The sequence below is a fragment of the Pristiophorus japonicus genome, chromosome 11, assembly GCF_044704955.1.
Source record: "Pristiophorus japonicus isolate sPriJap1 chromosome 11, sPriJap1.hap1, whole genome shotgun sequence".
Lineage (NCBI taxonomy): Eukaryota > Metazoa > Chordata > Chondrichthyes > Pristiophoridae > Pristiophorus > Pristiophorus japonicus.
Genome location: NC_091987.1, coordinates 117,566,487 through 117,583,325, shown reverse-complemented (window position 1 = coordinate 117,583,325; position 16,839 = coordinate 117,566,487). Strand labels below are relative to the sequence as shown.

Here is a 16,839-nt window from a genome sequence, read left to right as displayed (position 1 = left end):
AAACAAACTAGAAAAGGCAGACAATATATCTTGTAAAACTTGCTTCTTTTCCGAATGAAGAAAGAGAGTAAAGTCACTAAATGTGGAGTAATGGACACCTGAGATTGGTGCTGTGGGATAGGAGAAAAATGACACTGATTGCATAGGGCAAAGGTTGAGGGCCAGCTCTTCTGAGGTTGGTTGTAGTATATTATTGAGGCAAATCATTAGAATCTGTATTCCCTGCACCAATTTCCCTTACCTTGATCACTAAAAAATTGAGGGGATTGGAAGAACTGAATTATATTTGGCTTAGCTCATTTCAAGATCAAGGGGTGGAAATTCAGTCGTGCCTCAGTTAGGGTGGTGTCCCGGGTGCAGCAGTAAATTTTGTGTCGGCAAATGGTTTGCATCTGCCACAAAATTCATCAACTGGGCCCGGAGTTTGGAACAGGGTGCTAGTGGAGTCATTGCACGCCTCTTTTAGGGCGTTAGGTCGGCTGAGCAAGGGAAAATCCCGAGCTAAAGGGCTGGCCTCGGATCGCAATAATAGAGGCTTGGGGAGGAAAATAATCCCTGGAAAAAAACAACAAAAACATTCCCAATACATAGCTCATTCCACTGCAACATAAATCGCAAAAAAATAAATAAAACAAAACAATTGCATTTACCTGAGGTCAGCATTATTTACCTCACTGCGACTGCTACAGCTTGGAACTCCTGCTTTCACAGACATTCCCACCAGGTCGCGCTACGGGGCGTTAAGGGTTGGGCGCAAATCAAATATCGAGCTGGTGTCGCAACCGGGGCGTTACACATCGGCTCGCTCTCCCCATCGATACCAGTATCGAATGTTCCGGCGGGGCGCTTTCCGCCACCATTGCCACCCCTCTGGGGTACCGAGGGGGACAGCAGACCAAAGTTCCATCCCAAACCTTTTATAATAAGTAGTGTATGCAATAAAGGATCTCGTTTTATATTGGACTGCCTAATTGTTACTAAAGATTTCAGTGTACTTACTAACAATGGGCCCAACTTTGGCCATGACTTGCAGCAATATTTTTGGAGTCAGTTGTTTTTTCTGGCGTAAGTTAAAAAATGCCATTTGCCCCCCAAAATTTGCTCCAGAGTAAGTCAGTTAGGTACGATTTTTTTTTTAGGTGAGTTTCTTTTTCAAAAGGGGGCGTTCCCAGACACTTACCCCAGTTTTGGCCATTTATGTCACTTTGGCCAGCAAAAACTTACTCCAATTGATTACTTAGGTCAGCGTATGTGGCCAGCTCTGAAAACATTGCAGACAGTGAAGAAAAAGCAGTGCACATTCGGCAGGCATTAGGGCAGGGATAGGGGAGGGAAGGGAACTGGAGAGGACCTCAACAACCAAGCACCAAACATTGCAAGGAAAAACTCAAACAATTAAAATACTAATAAAAATGAAGTAAATCCTACCTTAATCTTTGACGTCGGCCTGGGAAGGCAGCGGGCCGGCTGTGCGTGAGGCCATTCGGCCTGGGATAGGGGAGTCACGAGTGACCAGAGAAATGTGAGATGCTGGCCACGTTGTCACGGGGGGCGGGTAGTAGTAAGAGAGCGAGAGAGAGAGAGAGAGAGATGCTGGTGTACAAAACACACTTTCTCACCCCCCAAAAACACTCTTTCTCCACCGACCCCCCCCAAAACTCTCCTCCTCTCCCCCCTACCCCCTCCCAGTCAAAACTCTCAAGCACAACCAATAAGTAAAAAATAAAACTGAAGTCCTACCTTGGCCCGGGAACTCAGCGGGCCGGCCGGTACGGGAGGCCACTCGGCCGGGGATAGGATGCGGCGAGATCGGGGCGTCCCTTTGGCTGGGGATAGGGACTGCGAGCATCGTGTCCTGCTCACAGCCCGCAGGACACGCTGGGAGGGCAGGAGCATGTGCACAGACTTCACTGCGCATGCGCGCAGGGGTCGGCACTGTTTTCGGCGCTGGCCTGTTGCTCCGCCCCCCACTTCAGAACGCACGCCACGCTGGAACTCCGGGGACTTGGAAGAGCGGCCAGGATGGAGCGACTTTTTTGCGGCGCCGTTTCCAGCGCGCAAAGTTGCCGCACTTAATGTAAATGCGCCAATAAAAGGGCTTGGGCAAAGTTGGGCCTAATAAAACTACAGCATAACAAACCGGAGGGAACGTTTTCTTCCATGGACTGTGTGTTGCAAAATTGTAATTCCAGCTTTTATAAGGTGTTTACGATTTCACTGCACGTGGTGCATAGAGGAAATATTTCACAAGTGAGGGCGCAACGAATGGGCAGAAATAATATTTCCATTGCTACTTATCTGAAATGTAAAGACAGCAATCAACGGCAGTACAACAGAAGGTGAGCTGTTTGATACCAGCAGACCCACTTACAATTCATCCAACGTGTTGTTTGTATCCTTTGCATATTTTCCAAGTCCATAGTTGGTTGGGCCAGTAATGAGGACAACAGCTATCACCACAATGGGAGTTCCTATTTCAGACAGCAAGAAGAATCTTATTAGTAAGGTGCACCTTCATAGTTGCCAGTTGTGCAGCAGTACTTTAATATCAACCCTGTTACTGGACAGTGAATTCTTCCGCAAGTCAGTATTGAAATAAATGGAGAATAATTCGCCAATCACATACTATTTTGAGATTCTGCATCATAAAACATAGGGCTGTCATTTGGAGTCCCACTCGCAAAATCTGGTGTGCCACTGACAAATTATTCCTCTGAATGTGACACTATCAACAAATGTATTTGTTAAATGCCGCCTTTTAATATAATAAAACCCTTAACTTTAAATGCTGGAAATAGCAAGAGTGTCAGCAGTAGTGCACTGGAGCGATTGTGTCAGCAGTAGTGCAGTCACATGTATAGCGTATTAGCACTACTCTCTTAGCCAAAGTGCACTGACATTACTGCATCAACTATACTGCATTTTCTGTAGTGCAAAGGCGCAATTTAATGGGCACACTGGATGATAGCAGCAGATTGGAAAAAGAAATTCCATAAAGTGACCAGCTTTTTTCTAAACAATACTAATTCGGTTAGAATCCCACTCGTTGCAAATATCATGGGATCACATACCGACGTTACAAATCACTAGTCTTAATTGTGATTCCCTCAGAGTCCCTTCAATTTAAACAACAACTTGTATTTATATAGTGCCGTGAACAATGCAAAACATCCCAAGGCGCTTCACAGGAGCATTATAAAACAACACTTGACACCACATAAGGAGACATTAGGCCCGATTGGTCAAAGAGGTAGGTTTTAAGGAACGTCTTAAAGAAATAAAATAAAGAGGAAAGGGAGGTAGAGAGACGGAGAGGTTTAGGGAGGGAATTCCAGAGCTTACGACCTTGGCAGGTGAAGGCACTGCCACCAAGGGAATCTGAGAGGCCAGAATTAGAGGAGCGCTGACATCACGGGGGGTTATGGGGCTGGAGGCTATTACAGGGATAGGGAGGGACGAGGCAATGGAGGGACTTGAAAACACGGATGAGAATTTTAAAATCGAGGTGTTGCTTAACCGGGAGCCAATGTAGGTCAGCGAATACAGGGGTGATGGGTAAACGGGACTTTATGCACATTAGGACACGGGTAGCTGAATTTTGGATCACCTGTAGTTTACGTAGGCCAGCCAGGAGTGCATTGGAATGCTCAAGTCTAGAGGTAACAAAGGCACAATGATGGTTTCAGCAGCGGATGAGGCAGAGGCGGAGTCAGGCGATATTCTGGAGGTGGAAATAGGTGGTCTTAGAGATGGTGCGGATATGTGGTTGAATGCCCATCTCAGGGTCAAGTATGACACCAAGGTTGCGGACAGTCTGATTCAGCCTCAAATTGTTGCTAGGGAGAGGGATGGAGTCAATGGCTAGTGAATAGAGTTTGTGGTAGGGACCAAAGATAATGGCTTCGGTATTCCCAATATTTAGTTGGAGGCAATTTCTGCTCTTCCTGTGCTGGATGTCGGTCGGACAAGCAGTGTGATATTTTAGAGACAGTGGAGGAGTCGAGAAAGGTGGTGGTGAGGTAGAGCTGGGTGTCGTCAGTGTACATGTGGAAATTGACGCTGCGTTTTCGGATGATGTTGCCGAGGGGCAGCATGTAGATGAGAAATAGCAGGGGACCGTAAATAATGCACACGCTAATTAGAGTGAGAACCTTCATCTCTGGGATTCCACTTGCCCACAGATCCTTGGGGGACACCAAAGGTTAAGGGTGCACGAGCGGAATGAGAAGCCGTTGGGGTTGATTCTCTGGCTACGACTGGATAGATAAGAATGGAACCAGGCGCGTGCAGTCCCATCTAGCTGGATGGTAACAACAGTGTGTAGGAAGCAGGTGGCAGCTTCAGAACGCCGGGGTGGGGGGTGGGTTGTGGGGGGTTCAGGGCATGGAGGGGGGGCGGGAGTTTGGGGTATTCCAAATGACTTCACATCATCTCTATTCAGGACTAAAGAAAAGAAAGGGGCCTGATGTTCGCTGATCTGTGATTAGTTAGCTGATCTTTACTGGGGCAGTGGCAGAGTGTCACAACTGGTGTCACTTGCCCTGAGCTAGGGAGCAATAAATTGCCCAGCGTTGCCAGCCCTGATTATTGTCCAGTAACCTCCCCACTGCTCGAAAACAAGTGTGTGGATGGCAAGTGAGGATAGGGTTGATACTTCCAACTATTGAATAACATGCCAATACTTGCTTTCGAGAAGGATGGCCATTTGAGGCACATTACCTTTTCGATGCCCTGGGTCACACTTTGCCAGAAACGCCTAAGCTCATTAGACCTTAAATAATGCACACGCTAATTAGAGAGAGAACCTTCACCTCTGAGATTCAACTTGCCCACAGGCTTCCTGTGTTTACCCTCAGTGCAACAGTAGGCCATTTTGTACGTGATATTTTCTTTTTTTACGACGAAAGCTGCGAAGCTTACTCACCCCAACCGATAACACAGAATTTCAACATGTATCTGTGCACGTAAGTATTGAAGACTTTAACCAGAGCCAGGTACATGTGGAAGGCCTCAAGGCTCATCCAGGTGAAGGAAACCAACAGGAAATAATGGAGGAAGACAGCCACTGCAATGCACAGACCCTCAATATTGTAGGTAGAAATCCAGGCATCAATAAGGAAGACCATATTGAGGAGTAGCAGGGCTGTGCAAAGGTTTATTAGGATTTTTGCGGGATAGTCTCTGCGGAGTTTTCTGGAAGAAAAACACAAGTTATTTAGTAACTAGAAAATAGTCATTCAATCATTTGCGATGTCATATCCATTATTGCTTATTGAGTGGGATTTAAATTTAAGAGGGCTGAATAACTTATAGCTTATAGCATGTCAAATATAATTTTATTGCTGCACTGATCAAAGATCAGTAATTATATGTATCCTTTAGTACATATTAAACTTTTATTGACAATATGACATTGAATAACATACAGCTATCCCTACAGGTCTGCGATCACACTGCTGATGGGAAGCTTCACCCATGGGCAGCACATATCAACAAATCACAGGCAGGCTGCCCACAATTTTCCATCCATTAATATCATCAATGCATCCCTGATTTCCTGGCCAGCGGGTAAGGCCACGTAACCTCAGAAAATTATCCTTTTTCTTTCACTTTTAGAATACACGTCACTCCACTTTTGAGGCCATTTTCCACACTCCATTTTCATCACCACAGTAGCTAGTGACACATCAATTTTCCACATGGGCGATTTTTGGCGCAGTTGAAGAAGTACGTCCAATTTTTTTTGTGGCCTGACTACGCCAGAAAAAAAAGTTCCGACTATCGGCGGAATTATTTTTGAATTTGGCACGGCGCACATTGGCCTTAAGCTCCATGGATGGAGCTTAAGGCTTGCGCCAAAAACTGATATTGCCAGGGTAACGAGGGACGCTCTGAAGGGCTGATGCTGGGAATGGAAACTGACCAAGGGCTGAGGCTGGAAACTGCTGATGAAGGGCTGAGGCTGGGCTGGAAACGGAAAATTACACCGAACCATCCTGGGCCAAATGGCCACCCCGCCCCTGGTGCCGCACCTATCCTGGGCCGAAAGGACCCCACACCGACCCGCACCTATCCCGTGCACATGTGTTGTGCGGAAATTTATCTGTGAATTAAACACACAATTCTTTGATTGAATGGGGTGGAAGGGGGCGGCATAACTTGGGGTGGAATCTAGCACCGCCAAGTTTCCACGCCATTGATAAATTTATATAGATTACCAATCCACGGAGGGGGAGGTGCTCTTCTGCTCCATTATGCTACAATCCGAGAAGGATTGATTGCTATCATTTCAGGGGCCAGATATCACCTCAAAATATAATTCAATTCTTCTTCAGCTGAATTTGGACCTCAGGCTCACCCTTTCGGAGTGGTAGGATGCTGCACTGACTTTCATTGGCTACATCAGGGTGGGTATCCTTGTCAGTACAGGCATCGACACAGAGCCAATTATGGTCATTACCCTATCCTCTCCATCTGGGATGGGGTCATTGTGAGGCCAAAGTGGTGGTAGAAGTTTCATACTGCCACATAAAAGACATTGGCGAATCTCTTCCTCTATCTCGGGCCTGGAAATTGGAGCCGTTTGCCCCGACCATTAAGGCTGGTATGGAAGAAAAAATGGTGGCTGCCTCGCTTCTGCCCACTCCCAACATGAAACGCCCGGCCAGCATTTTGGGCAGTATGGTAGCGCTGTCGTTGCTTACTTTCGCTTCATATAGTTAAATGATCCAGATCGTGACGTCAATCTGCGTGCAACGCTGAATTAACGGACGTTTTGGGATTTTGGACGTCGCCGCTCTTAGTAACTCACTCTCCAAACCATGCACAGAAGAATGTGTGTGCAACAATAAAACAGAAATACTGCCAGTGCTTCTTAAAGGGACACAAACAACATTCAGGTAAGTTTAGATTTTTGCTTTTGGGCTGGTTTCTTTATATTTTATTGGAGTAGTGGCTTAATGTAATACATTTAAAAAGTTGTTAAAGTGTGCAGGGACTGCTGTTGGATGTTTGCAAGGTTTTGGCTTTTAAAGGAAGGCCTCTGAGAACACTACTTGCTCCCAGTTCTGGGGGCTCCAGTTCCAGTCCTCCTTGAGTTGCAGCATGAAATGGAGATGGAGTAGAGGCAGCAAAGGGAACAAACTGATTACAGTATTGTGCAAGCTGTGCCTGCACTGAACTTAACTCTAGGTAAGGTTATTCAGAACTTAGAAAAGTGGACACTTACTCTGTTCTCAGTTAGTTTGGACTAACTTTTCGCAGTTCAAACTTGCAAAACAGGCCTAAGTGACTGGACACACTCCCTTTTGAAAAAAAAAACTAAACTAAAATTAAACTAAACTAACTCACTAGAACTGGAGCAAACTAAATGCCAAGAATTGCGATTTCTAAGATACTCCAAACTAAACTAGTTGCTCAAAAAAAATTGGAGCAACTCCACGCGAAACTTGGGCCCTTAATTTCTACTTCTGTGGCTCGGTGTCAAATTTTTATCTCATAATACTCCTGTGAAGCACTTTGAGATGTTTCACTATGTTAAAGGCGCTATATAAATGCAAGTTGCTGTTGTTGTTGATTGGCACCAAATTCTTCAAAATACAAATAATGAAATAACTTCGTTGCCAACTGCTTTGGATTTTGCAGTGGATATAGAGGTCCATAGAGGTTTTATGTTGTGCTCTTATAGAATAAACAAGCCTCTATTACTGAGGTTTATTTTTATCCCATTCTTTTCAAAACTGCTACCAATCCTTGACTGAGCAGATTGGATGAGGGGTATACTAAAACCTGTTTTCAAATAAGGGAACCTGTTAAAAATACACCTTTTTCAGAGAGGCTCAGAGCAGAGGTGAGGATATACACCGAAATTGATAAATCTCAGTCGTTTATTTTCTATTACTTTTCCTTTTCTACCTACTGTTTTTAAAATGAGAATTGTACATATGTTTTTAAAAAGCACCATTGAAAGACAGAGTTATTACAGGGACAAGCCATAAAGTCCAATCAGAGCAATTCACTCACTCCTGCTGCCCTCTCCCAGCAGAGGTACTCAAGGACATTGCAAGCTAAAAGTGGAAAAAGTATTGAATGGCTCAAGTCTGGAGCAACAGCCAAAGTGCGCACGTGAATGGACAGGTTACATTGGCACTTTCTTCCATCCCACTGGGAAAGGAGTTATTGAGAGTACTTGTGGTGAGAGGTTAGTTTGTGCACTTTGGAGGTATTGAGACTCAAGATCAGGGTGAGTGGCTCCATGGCTGCCTCAGATTGGACCTTCAACTGAAAAATTGTAAACCTATTTGTAAAGAAATCTTCCCCTAGGACAGTTAAGACCAGCAGTCTTTGGTTGAATTTGAACACAGGTGCCAGATGTGACAGGAGAGTGCCCCAAGCCAGTGAATCGCCTTCTCCCTTCATTACCAGCAGCTACTCGTCATCTGCCAAAATTGTATGTTGCCCATGGCATTGCTGAAGAAGAAGAAATACAACAACTTACTATTAAGTATCGAATAACTCCATGAGGCTAAGTATGGTGAGCTAGTTCAGGCATGACCTTACTCCAGTTTATTTATTCTCAAAGTGAGGATTCAACATGGCTGCCAACATTATATACATGGCTTGCACATGTTTGCCAGTGACCATTAGGACTCTGCCAGTCGCGCCCTCCGGTGGTAGGTAAAACCCAGTTAACATACATAACATAATTTCCCCCAAAGTCCTTGGTACTGGTTGTATTTACTAGTTGAGACGGTCCGGGGCCTTTTGCTCCCTGATTGATCTTCTCAGTTCGAACCCAAGCTTGGGTGAGTTAGTAGGACCATTACTGCATTGCGGAGCAGTCGGTCTGACAGGACTATCGGGGATGGTAGGTTTATCTTCGTGAATGACACAAGGGTCAACTGATGGTTGGATGTGTGTTGGTTGGTCGATGATGATGTCATCTTCAATTTGTTCTGGGTTGTCTCTGAATTGCAGTTTGGTTTGGTTGATGTGCCTCTTGCACGTTTGGCCATTTAGCAGTTTGACTACAAACACCCTGTTCCCCTCCTTGGCCAAAACCATGCCAGCAACCCACTTTGGACCATGACCATAATTCAGGACAAACAGAGGGTCATGAACAGCAATCACGTGATGCGGCCGCGTGATCGTGGTACCATTGCTGCCACTGCCTTCTGATTTCGACATGATCATTGAGATCTAGGTATACAAGGAAAAGCCTGGTTTTGAGGCCTCTCTTCATTAACAGCTTGGCAGGAGAGACCCCGGTAAGAGTGGGGTCTCGTCCGGTAAATGAGCAGAATGCGGGACAAGCGGGTCTGTAGGGAGCCATGAGTCACGCGTTTTAGGCTCTGCTTAATGGTTTGGACAGTCCGCTCCGCTTGACCTTTAGATGCGAGTTTGAAAGGGGCAGACCTGATATGCTTGATGCCATTACGGGTCATAAACTCGTGGAATTCTGAACTGGTGAAACATGGTGACAAGGACGTCGGGCAGACCATGAGTAGTGAACATGGCCCAGAGGCTTTCAATAATAGCTGTGGACGTGCCGGATGACATGATTACGCATTCAATCCATTTGAAGTAAGCGTCCACTATCACTAAAAACATTTTGCCGAGAAAGGGGCCGGCAAAGTCTATGTGGATCCTTGACCACGGTTTGGATGGCCATGACCACAGACTCAGCAGAGCCTCCACAGGTGCGTTACTCAGTTGCATGCAAGTGTTGCACTGATTCACGCATGACTCCATGTCCGAGTCAATGCCGGGCCACCAAATGTGAGACCTGGCAATGGCCTTCATCATGACAATGCCTGGGTGGGTACTGTGTAAGTCTCGCATAAAAGTTTCCCTGCCTTTTTATGGCATAACAACACGATTACCCCATAACAGACAATCAGACTGAATAGACAATTCATCTTTGCGGCTGCTATAAGGCTTAATTTCATCCTGCATTTCCCTGGGAATGGCAGACCAATTTCCATTTAGGACACACCTTTTTACGCTTGACAGTACAGAATCCTGGCTGCTCCAGGTCCTAATTTGGCAAGCCGTGATGGGTGACCCCTCTCTCTTGAAGGCATCCATGACCAGCAGCAAGTCTGCGGGCTGCGGTATTTCCATCCCGGTTGTTGTCAATGGTAGACGGCTAAGCGCATCAGCACAGTTTTCAGTGCCTGGTCTGTGGCGAATGACATAATCATAATGTCAGTGTCCATCTTTGGATGCGGGACGAGGCATTGGTGTTTCTACCTTTGCTCTCAGAAAACAATGAAATGAGTGGCTTGTGGTCTGTTTCAAGCTCAAACCGAAGCCCAAACAGGTATTGGTGCATTTTCCTAACCCTATATACACATGCTAAAGCCTCTTTCTCTACCATACTATAGGCTCTTTCAGTAGAGACAGACTTCTGGATGTGTATGCAACTGGTTGGAGTTTGCCTGATACATTGGCTTGCTGGGGCACACAACCAATCCCATATGATGAGGCGTCGCAGGCCAGCACTAACCGTTTACATGGGTCATAGTGTACCAGTCATTTATTTGAACAGAGCAGGTTCCTGGCCTTCTCAAAGGCTCTGTCTTGAGATTTGCACCAAACCCAGTCGTTACCCTTTCTCAGCAATATGTGCAAGGGCTCTAGCAATGTGCTCAAACTAGGTAGAAAATTACCGAAATAGTTGAGAAGACCCAGGATCGAACGCAGCTCCGTCATACTCTGGGGTCTGGGTGCATTCTTGATGGCCTCTGTCTTCGAGTCCGTAGGCCTGATGCCGTCTGCTGCAATCTTTCTCCCCAGGAATTCGACTTCTGGTGCCATGAAAATGCATTTGGAGCATTTTAGCCTGAGTCCCACTGTCCAGACGACGTAGAATCTCTTCCAGGTTGTGCAGGTGCTCGGTGGCATCGCGACCTGTGATCAGGGTGTTATCTTGGAACACGACGGTTCTCGGGATGGACTTCAGCAAACTCTGCATGTTTCTCTGAAATATGGCTGCCGCCAAGCGAAGTCTGAAAGGGCATCTGTGATATATAAACAGTCCTTTGTGCGTGTTGATGCACGTCAGTTTTTTCGAAGACTCGACCAGCTCCTGTGTCATGTAAGTGGAGGTCAGGTCCAATTTGGTGAACGACTTCCCCCCCCCCGCTAGTGTTGCAAACAGGTCATCAGCCTTGGGTAGCGGGTACTGATCCTGTATCGAGACTCGGTTGATTGCTACTTTGTAGTCGCCACAGATCCTGACCATGCCATCACTTTTCAACACCAGGACATTTGGACTGGCATATTCGCTGAACTTGACTGGTGATATGATTCCTTCCCGTTGAAATCTGTCCAGTTCGGTCTCGACTTTCTCCTTCATCATGTACGGAACCACCCGAGCCTTGTGATGGATGGGTCTTGCATCCGGGCCGAGGTGGATCTGCACTTTGGCTCCCGTGATGTTGCCGATGCCTGGTTCGAACAATGAGGGAAACTTGCTCAGCACTTAAGCACATGAAGCGTCATCCACTGATAAGGCTTTAATATCATTCCAGTTCCATTTAATTTTCTCAAGCTAACTCCTGCTTAACAATGTTGCGCCATTACCTGGAACAATCCATAACGATAAATCATACATAGCTCCATCATACGATACCTTTACTACCGTGCTGCCAATGATTGGTATGAGTCCTTTGGTGTAGGTATGCTGCTTCGCATTGATTGGGCTCAGTTTGGGACTTTTTGCCTTAGTACAGCTTTTCGAAAGCTCTCTGGCCCATTATTGACTGACTCGCACCCGTGTCCAATTCCATGGATACTGGAACCCCATTTAATTTAACTTCCAGCATTATCGAAGGACTTTTGGTAAAAGAATGTACCCCATACACTTCTTTGTACTGAACCTTGGGTTGCTTTGCCTGTACTGATTGATCCATACTGGATCGATCACCCTCCGTCAAGTGTGTTGCAGCACGCTTGCTCGATTGTGGACACATTCGCTGAAGGTATCCCATTGTTGCACAGCCTTTACACACGTATTGCTTGAATCGGCATTAATGGGCCCGATGATAGCCCCCGCAATGCCAACAAAGCGAGATTTGATTCATCCCCGATGGCGGACTTTGAGCAGTTACAGGTCGTATGAACACGGAAGAGTAGGCCCTGCCATGTGCAGCTCTGCCTACCGATGATATTATTTTATGCACAGTACTTGGCGGTGAGTTTCGATGCTGGGAAGATATCTGATTCGTGTTTTCGTCCGTGGACATGCATAATAGTCCTGCTCAGGTCTAGAGATTCAGCAGCCAGCAGCTTTCGAAGGATGACCTCGTGGCCAATGGCAAGTACGAAAAAATCCTGCAGCATTTCCTCCAACGCAGCTCCAAAGTTGCACGGTCCAGTGAGACGTCTCAGGTCGGCGACAAATTCTGCCACGTCCTGGCCCTCGGAGCAATTGTGCATATAGCAACGATACCTCACCATGATGATGCTTTCCTTCGGTTTAAAGTGGTTCCGAACCAGTGTACACAATTCAACGTAAATCTTATCCATTGGTCGAGTCGGTGAGAGTAGATTCTTGATAAGGCCATAAAGTCTTGACCCACAAACGGTGAGGAGAACTGCCCTGCGCTTAATTGCGTTATCGGTTCCTTCCAATCCCTTGGCTACAAAGTACTGGTCGAGGCGATCCTCCCAGTCTTCCACTTCCATGAATTTCTCCAAAACTCCAACAGACATGGTTGCGTGAAAGTTCGTATTTTTAACTCGTCGCCAATTGTTAAGTATCGAATAACACCGCGAGGCTAAGTACGGTGAGCTAGTTCAGACATGACCTTACTCCAGTTTATTTATTCTCAAAGTGAGGATTCAACATGGCTGGCAACATTATATACATGGCTTGCACGTGTCTGCCAGTGACCATTAGGACTCTGCCAGTCACGCCCTCCGGTGGCAGGTAAAACCCAGTTAACATACATAACACTTACGTTTATATAACATCATTAACATAAGTAAAACATCCCGAGCTGCTTCACAGGATTGACACCAAGTCACACAAGGAGACAGGTGAACAAAAGCTTGGTCAAAAAGTTGAGTTTTAAGCAGCATCGTAAAGGGGGAGAGAGAGGAGGAGAAGGAAAGATATTTAGTTAGAAAATTTCAGAACTTAGAGCCTAGGCAGCTGAAGGCACGGCCAGCAATGGTGGGGTGAAGAAAGTGGGGGGTGCACAAGAGAAGACGTACTGCAGCAGCCTATTCCACTGGCTGTGTTTCTATTCAGTTTAAACAATGAAAAATTACCCATCTTTTCAAAGGTAATTTACTTAAGCAATCCAAGTAGAAAATGGCCATGATATATCGCAGCAAGTCTGTATTTTATCAATGTCATAACTCCTCATAAACACAGACAGAAGAATAGATTTCCTGTACAGGAGCACAATAAATATTTTAAAACAAGACAACTCTCAGAGTGACGCCTGACCACGTACACAAAGGTTTCTCTCCCCCCCACCCCCCTCCCCCGCCGGCCAAATTGGATGCAAATCCGAAATCAGTAAAATGTCACACCAGTTAAGAATGAAAAATGAAACTAGTTTAGGTAGACATTTTCAGGCTGAGGAATCCTGCCAAAATCTAATAGAACTCCTGGCTGGTGACTGATTCTTAGAAAACATTCTGTTAATCCGTGCGGCATCAGGAAAAGGTGCCTCCAACAACACAGGGTTTAACCCTTGTTAAAGCTTCCTTCCTTTTTCTCCAACCGCCTCCCTCCCAACCCCACTCCCCAATGATTTAGGCTGGGGTATGGCACTGGCTGCCTTTCAGTACCTTGGCACAAAGGGCCATTCTATATGAGCGAGACTGGATATAGTTAACAAACTATATGCCATGGAGGTCATTACAATCAAACACAATCCTTGTCCTCATCTAATGTCCACAAACCAACACAAGAGTGCAACCTACATGACCTCACCCTCACCAACCTATATATCGTAGACATTAGATTCCACATCAGCATTGATAAGAGTGAGTACTGGAAAGGTATAATTCAGTGCAGCACTGAGTGAGTACATGGCAGCTGCAGAAGATCACCACATGACTTTCTCGTGGAAGCGCCCTCAGCCCAGCTATCTTAAGTTGCTTCATCAATTACCTTTCCCCTGTCATGAGGTCAGAAATAGGGATTTTCACTCATGATTCCACGTTTGGGTCCATCCGTAATTCATCTGATAATAAAACAGCTTGCGCCAGCTTACAGCAGATCTTAAACAACATTGCAGCTTGGGTTGACAAGTGGCAGGTAACATTCATGCTATAGAAATTCCAGGCAATGACCAGTTCCAAAATGAGATTTCCCAACCTTCAATGGCATTATCATCTCCGAGTCCCCCACCATCAACATCCTGGTGGTCACCATGGACCAGAAGTTTAACTGGACCAGCCATATCAACCCCATGGCTACAAGAGCAGGGCAGAGGTCGGGTACTCTGCGATAAGTGGTTCATCTCCTAACTTCTCAAAGCCTATCGACCATCAACAAGGCTCAAGAGAGGAATGTGATGTTACACTCGCACTCACTTGGATGGGTGCAGCTGCAACAACAATCAAGAAGCTCAACACCAACAGGCACAAAGCAATTCACATGAATCCTTCTGGGGTAACATGATAGAGCTGTTGATCTAAGAATTCCTGCATAAGATTAAAACTTTGGGGAGAGCGAAGAGTGAGTCAGCATACATTGATATAGGTCCATTTGTGTCCTTAGCATGTCCCAAAGCATTTTACAGTCAATGAATTACTTTTGGAGTGCTGTCACTATTGTTTTTGTGGCAAACACAGCAGCCAATTTGTGCACAGCAAAATCCCACAAACAGCAATGAGATAACTGGCCAGTTAATCCGGTGGTGTAAGTTATGGAATTAATATTGTCCAAGCCACCAGGAGAAGTGCCTGCTCTTTTTTTGAGAAAGTGCCTTGGGAATGTTTTACCTGATCAAGCAAGCAGGGTTTAACTTCTCTTTTGAAAGCGAAGCACCTTTGACAAGGTGGCACTCCCTCAGTATTATGCCGAAAGGGTCAGCCGATTCAGTGCTCAAGTCCGGCAGTGGGGTTAAAACCCACAACCTTTTGACTTAGAGATGCGAGTGCTATACTGGGCCAAGCTAACCCTTGGAGTGAAAACAAATAAATGCATGCCATATTACAGATGTAAAACTGTTTTGCATGCATGATTTGTTTTAAGTATGTTACACACTGCAATATAATGGTTGGGGAGGAAATCTCCCAGCATTCGAGTTCTTGAAGGTTTGTAATAAAACAACTTACTCAAAGGCAAGGTATGTCACCAAGGTAATAGCCAAGAAAATCGATGAAAGGCCACAGCCTATGTATGTAATGAAAGTGAGGATCCGGGCGTTGATTGGATCTATCACAAAATCTCTGGAAATAGCCTATAACAAGAGCAAAATTGGAGGTAAAAAAAATACAACTATTGGAAATATGAAATAAATAGAGAAACGCGGCAAATGTTCAGCAGCTCAATTAGTACCTGAAAAAGAGAGAAAGAGGTTAATTGTTTAGTGTGAGGCTTCATCAGAGTTATTGCTGTGCTCCGTTTAATGGAACTCTTGCTTTATCTACGTAACTATAGCAACAGCACAATTCCACGCAAACACTAACACTCCATAGCCTAGAAATCACCACTGGAGATATTAATAGATAAACACTTAGCTTGTTCATCCAACAGTCCTCTCTGCACTGTTTTAATGCAGGTGTAAACCAGCTTATTTCGAATGGGTTAACAGCTCCACCGAATATTAGAGCGAGGAACGCAATATCAGCATGTTAGGCAGTCATCTGCTGATATCTCCAACAGTGACTCTCAAGCTTCTAAGCCACAATCTTTAATCTACTGTTTAGGACTACATGGCTGTAGCTGCTCCATTTAGACTACCTGGCACCGATATCTTGCTTCTATACCTTTGCCGAGATGGCTTCTGTAAAACCCTTTCTAATAGTTGCTCCATCCCAGGACTCTCTAAATGGCTTCCTCACCTGCCCTCCAACAAGTGAGCAGATTTTTTTTTCAGGGACCTTTTTGAGACTAAAACATTGTTGCTAATCCAGCTTGCTTGGCAAAATATTAAGACATGGACCGTTATATTAACCCCCACCCCTCCCTCACCCCACACTGGGCAGGAGAGGGTCGAGGGGATTTAAAAATTAAAAATCGGAGGACAACCTGCTATGTATGCACCTGCCGCCACTTGTACGGTGGTGAGTAATGTGCCGTGTGTGTGTCCCATCTTGGAGAGGCGGGACACTTCATTATTACATTTAAATCAAGCATCCACAGTGCAGTTGGGAGTCTGATTTAAGTTTAATCGTGCTGGCCGGCTTTCCCAGGGTACAGGAAACCCGGCAGCAAAATGGAGGTGTGAATTGCTGGCTCCAGCATGTTAATGCCTTTTATAGCACTCCTTGTGGACCAGGAGTGCTCCCCCCAATGCCTCAAGGAAGCCTTTGGACTCTGCTCACTGCCAATCGCGGCCTCTGCTCACTGCCGCGATAGCTGACCTCCCCCTATCCACCTAAGCCCTGATCCCAAGCCCCAATCTCTTCCTCGCTCCCTTCTAATTGCCGGGGAACGTCTTCAATGGCCCATGGCTGTAACCTCTTGATGCTTGTTTTCCCACCCTGCAACCGGCCAACCTGTCACACTACCTGGCTGCTGGGCGGGAAATGGAAGAAGAAAGTTATAATGAGGTTCTACTGTTAATTTCGGCAGGGCTTCCGTGTCGTCGCCCTTGCTGGGTTTTCGACGCACTACCCACACACCCTCCCCGACTCCCCGTAAATATT

At 45.8% G+C, this 16,839-nt stretch overlaps 1 protein-coding gene across 24 annotated transcripts in view; it reads right to left on the bottom strand.

The window, feature by feature from the left end:
• Positions 1 to 16,839, bottom strand: part of LOC139276239 (adhesion G-protein coupled receptor G2-like) — a 281,046-nt gene that overhangs the window by 33,948 nt on the left and 230,259 nt on the right. For all 24 annotated transcript variants that reach the window (XM_070893921.1, XM_070893925.1, XM_070893932.1 and 21 more), the window contains 3 exons: positions 15,304 to 15,428; positions 4,925 to 5,193; positions 2,372 to 2,471 (listed from right to left, as the gene is read on the bottom strand). In XM_070893921.1, the coding sequence (XP_070750022.1) occupies positions 2,372 to 2,471; positions 4,925 to 5,193; positions 15,304 to 15,428 (494 nt within the window). The remainder of the gene's footprint in view (positions 1 to 2,371; positions 2,472 to 4,924; positions 5,194 to 15,303; positions 15,429 to 16,839) is intronic.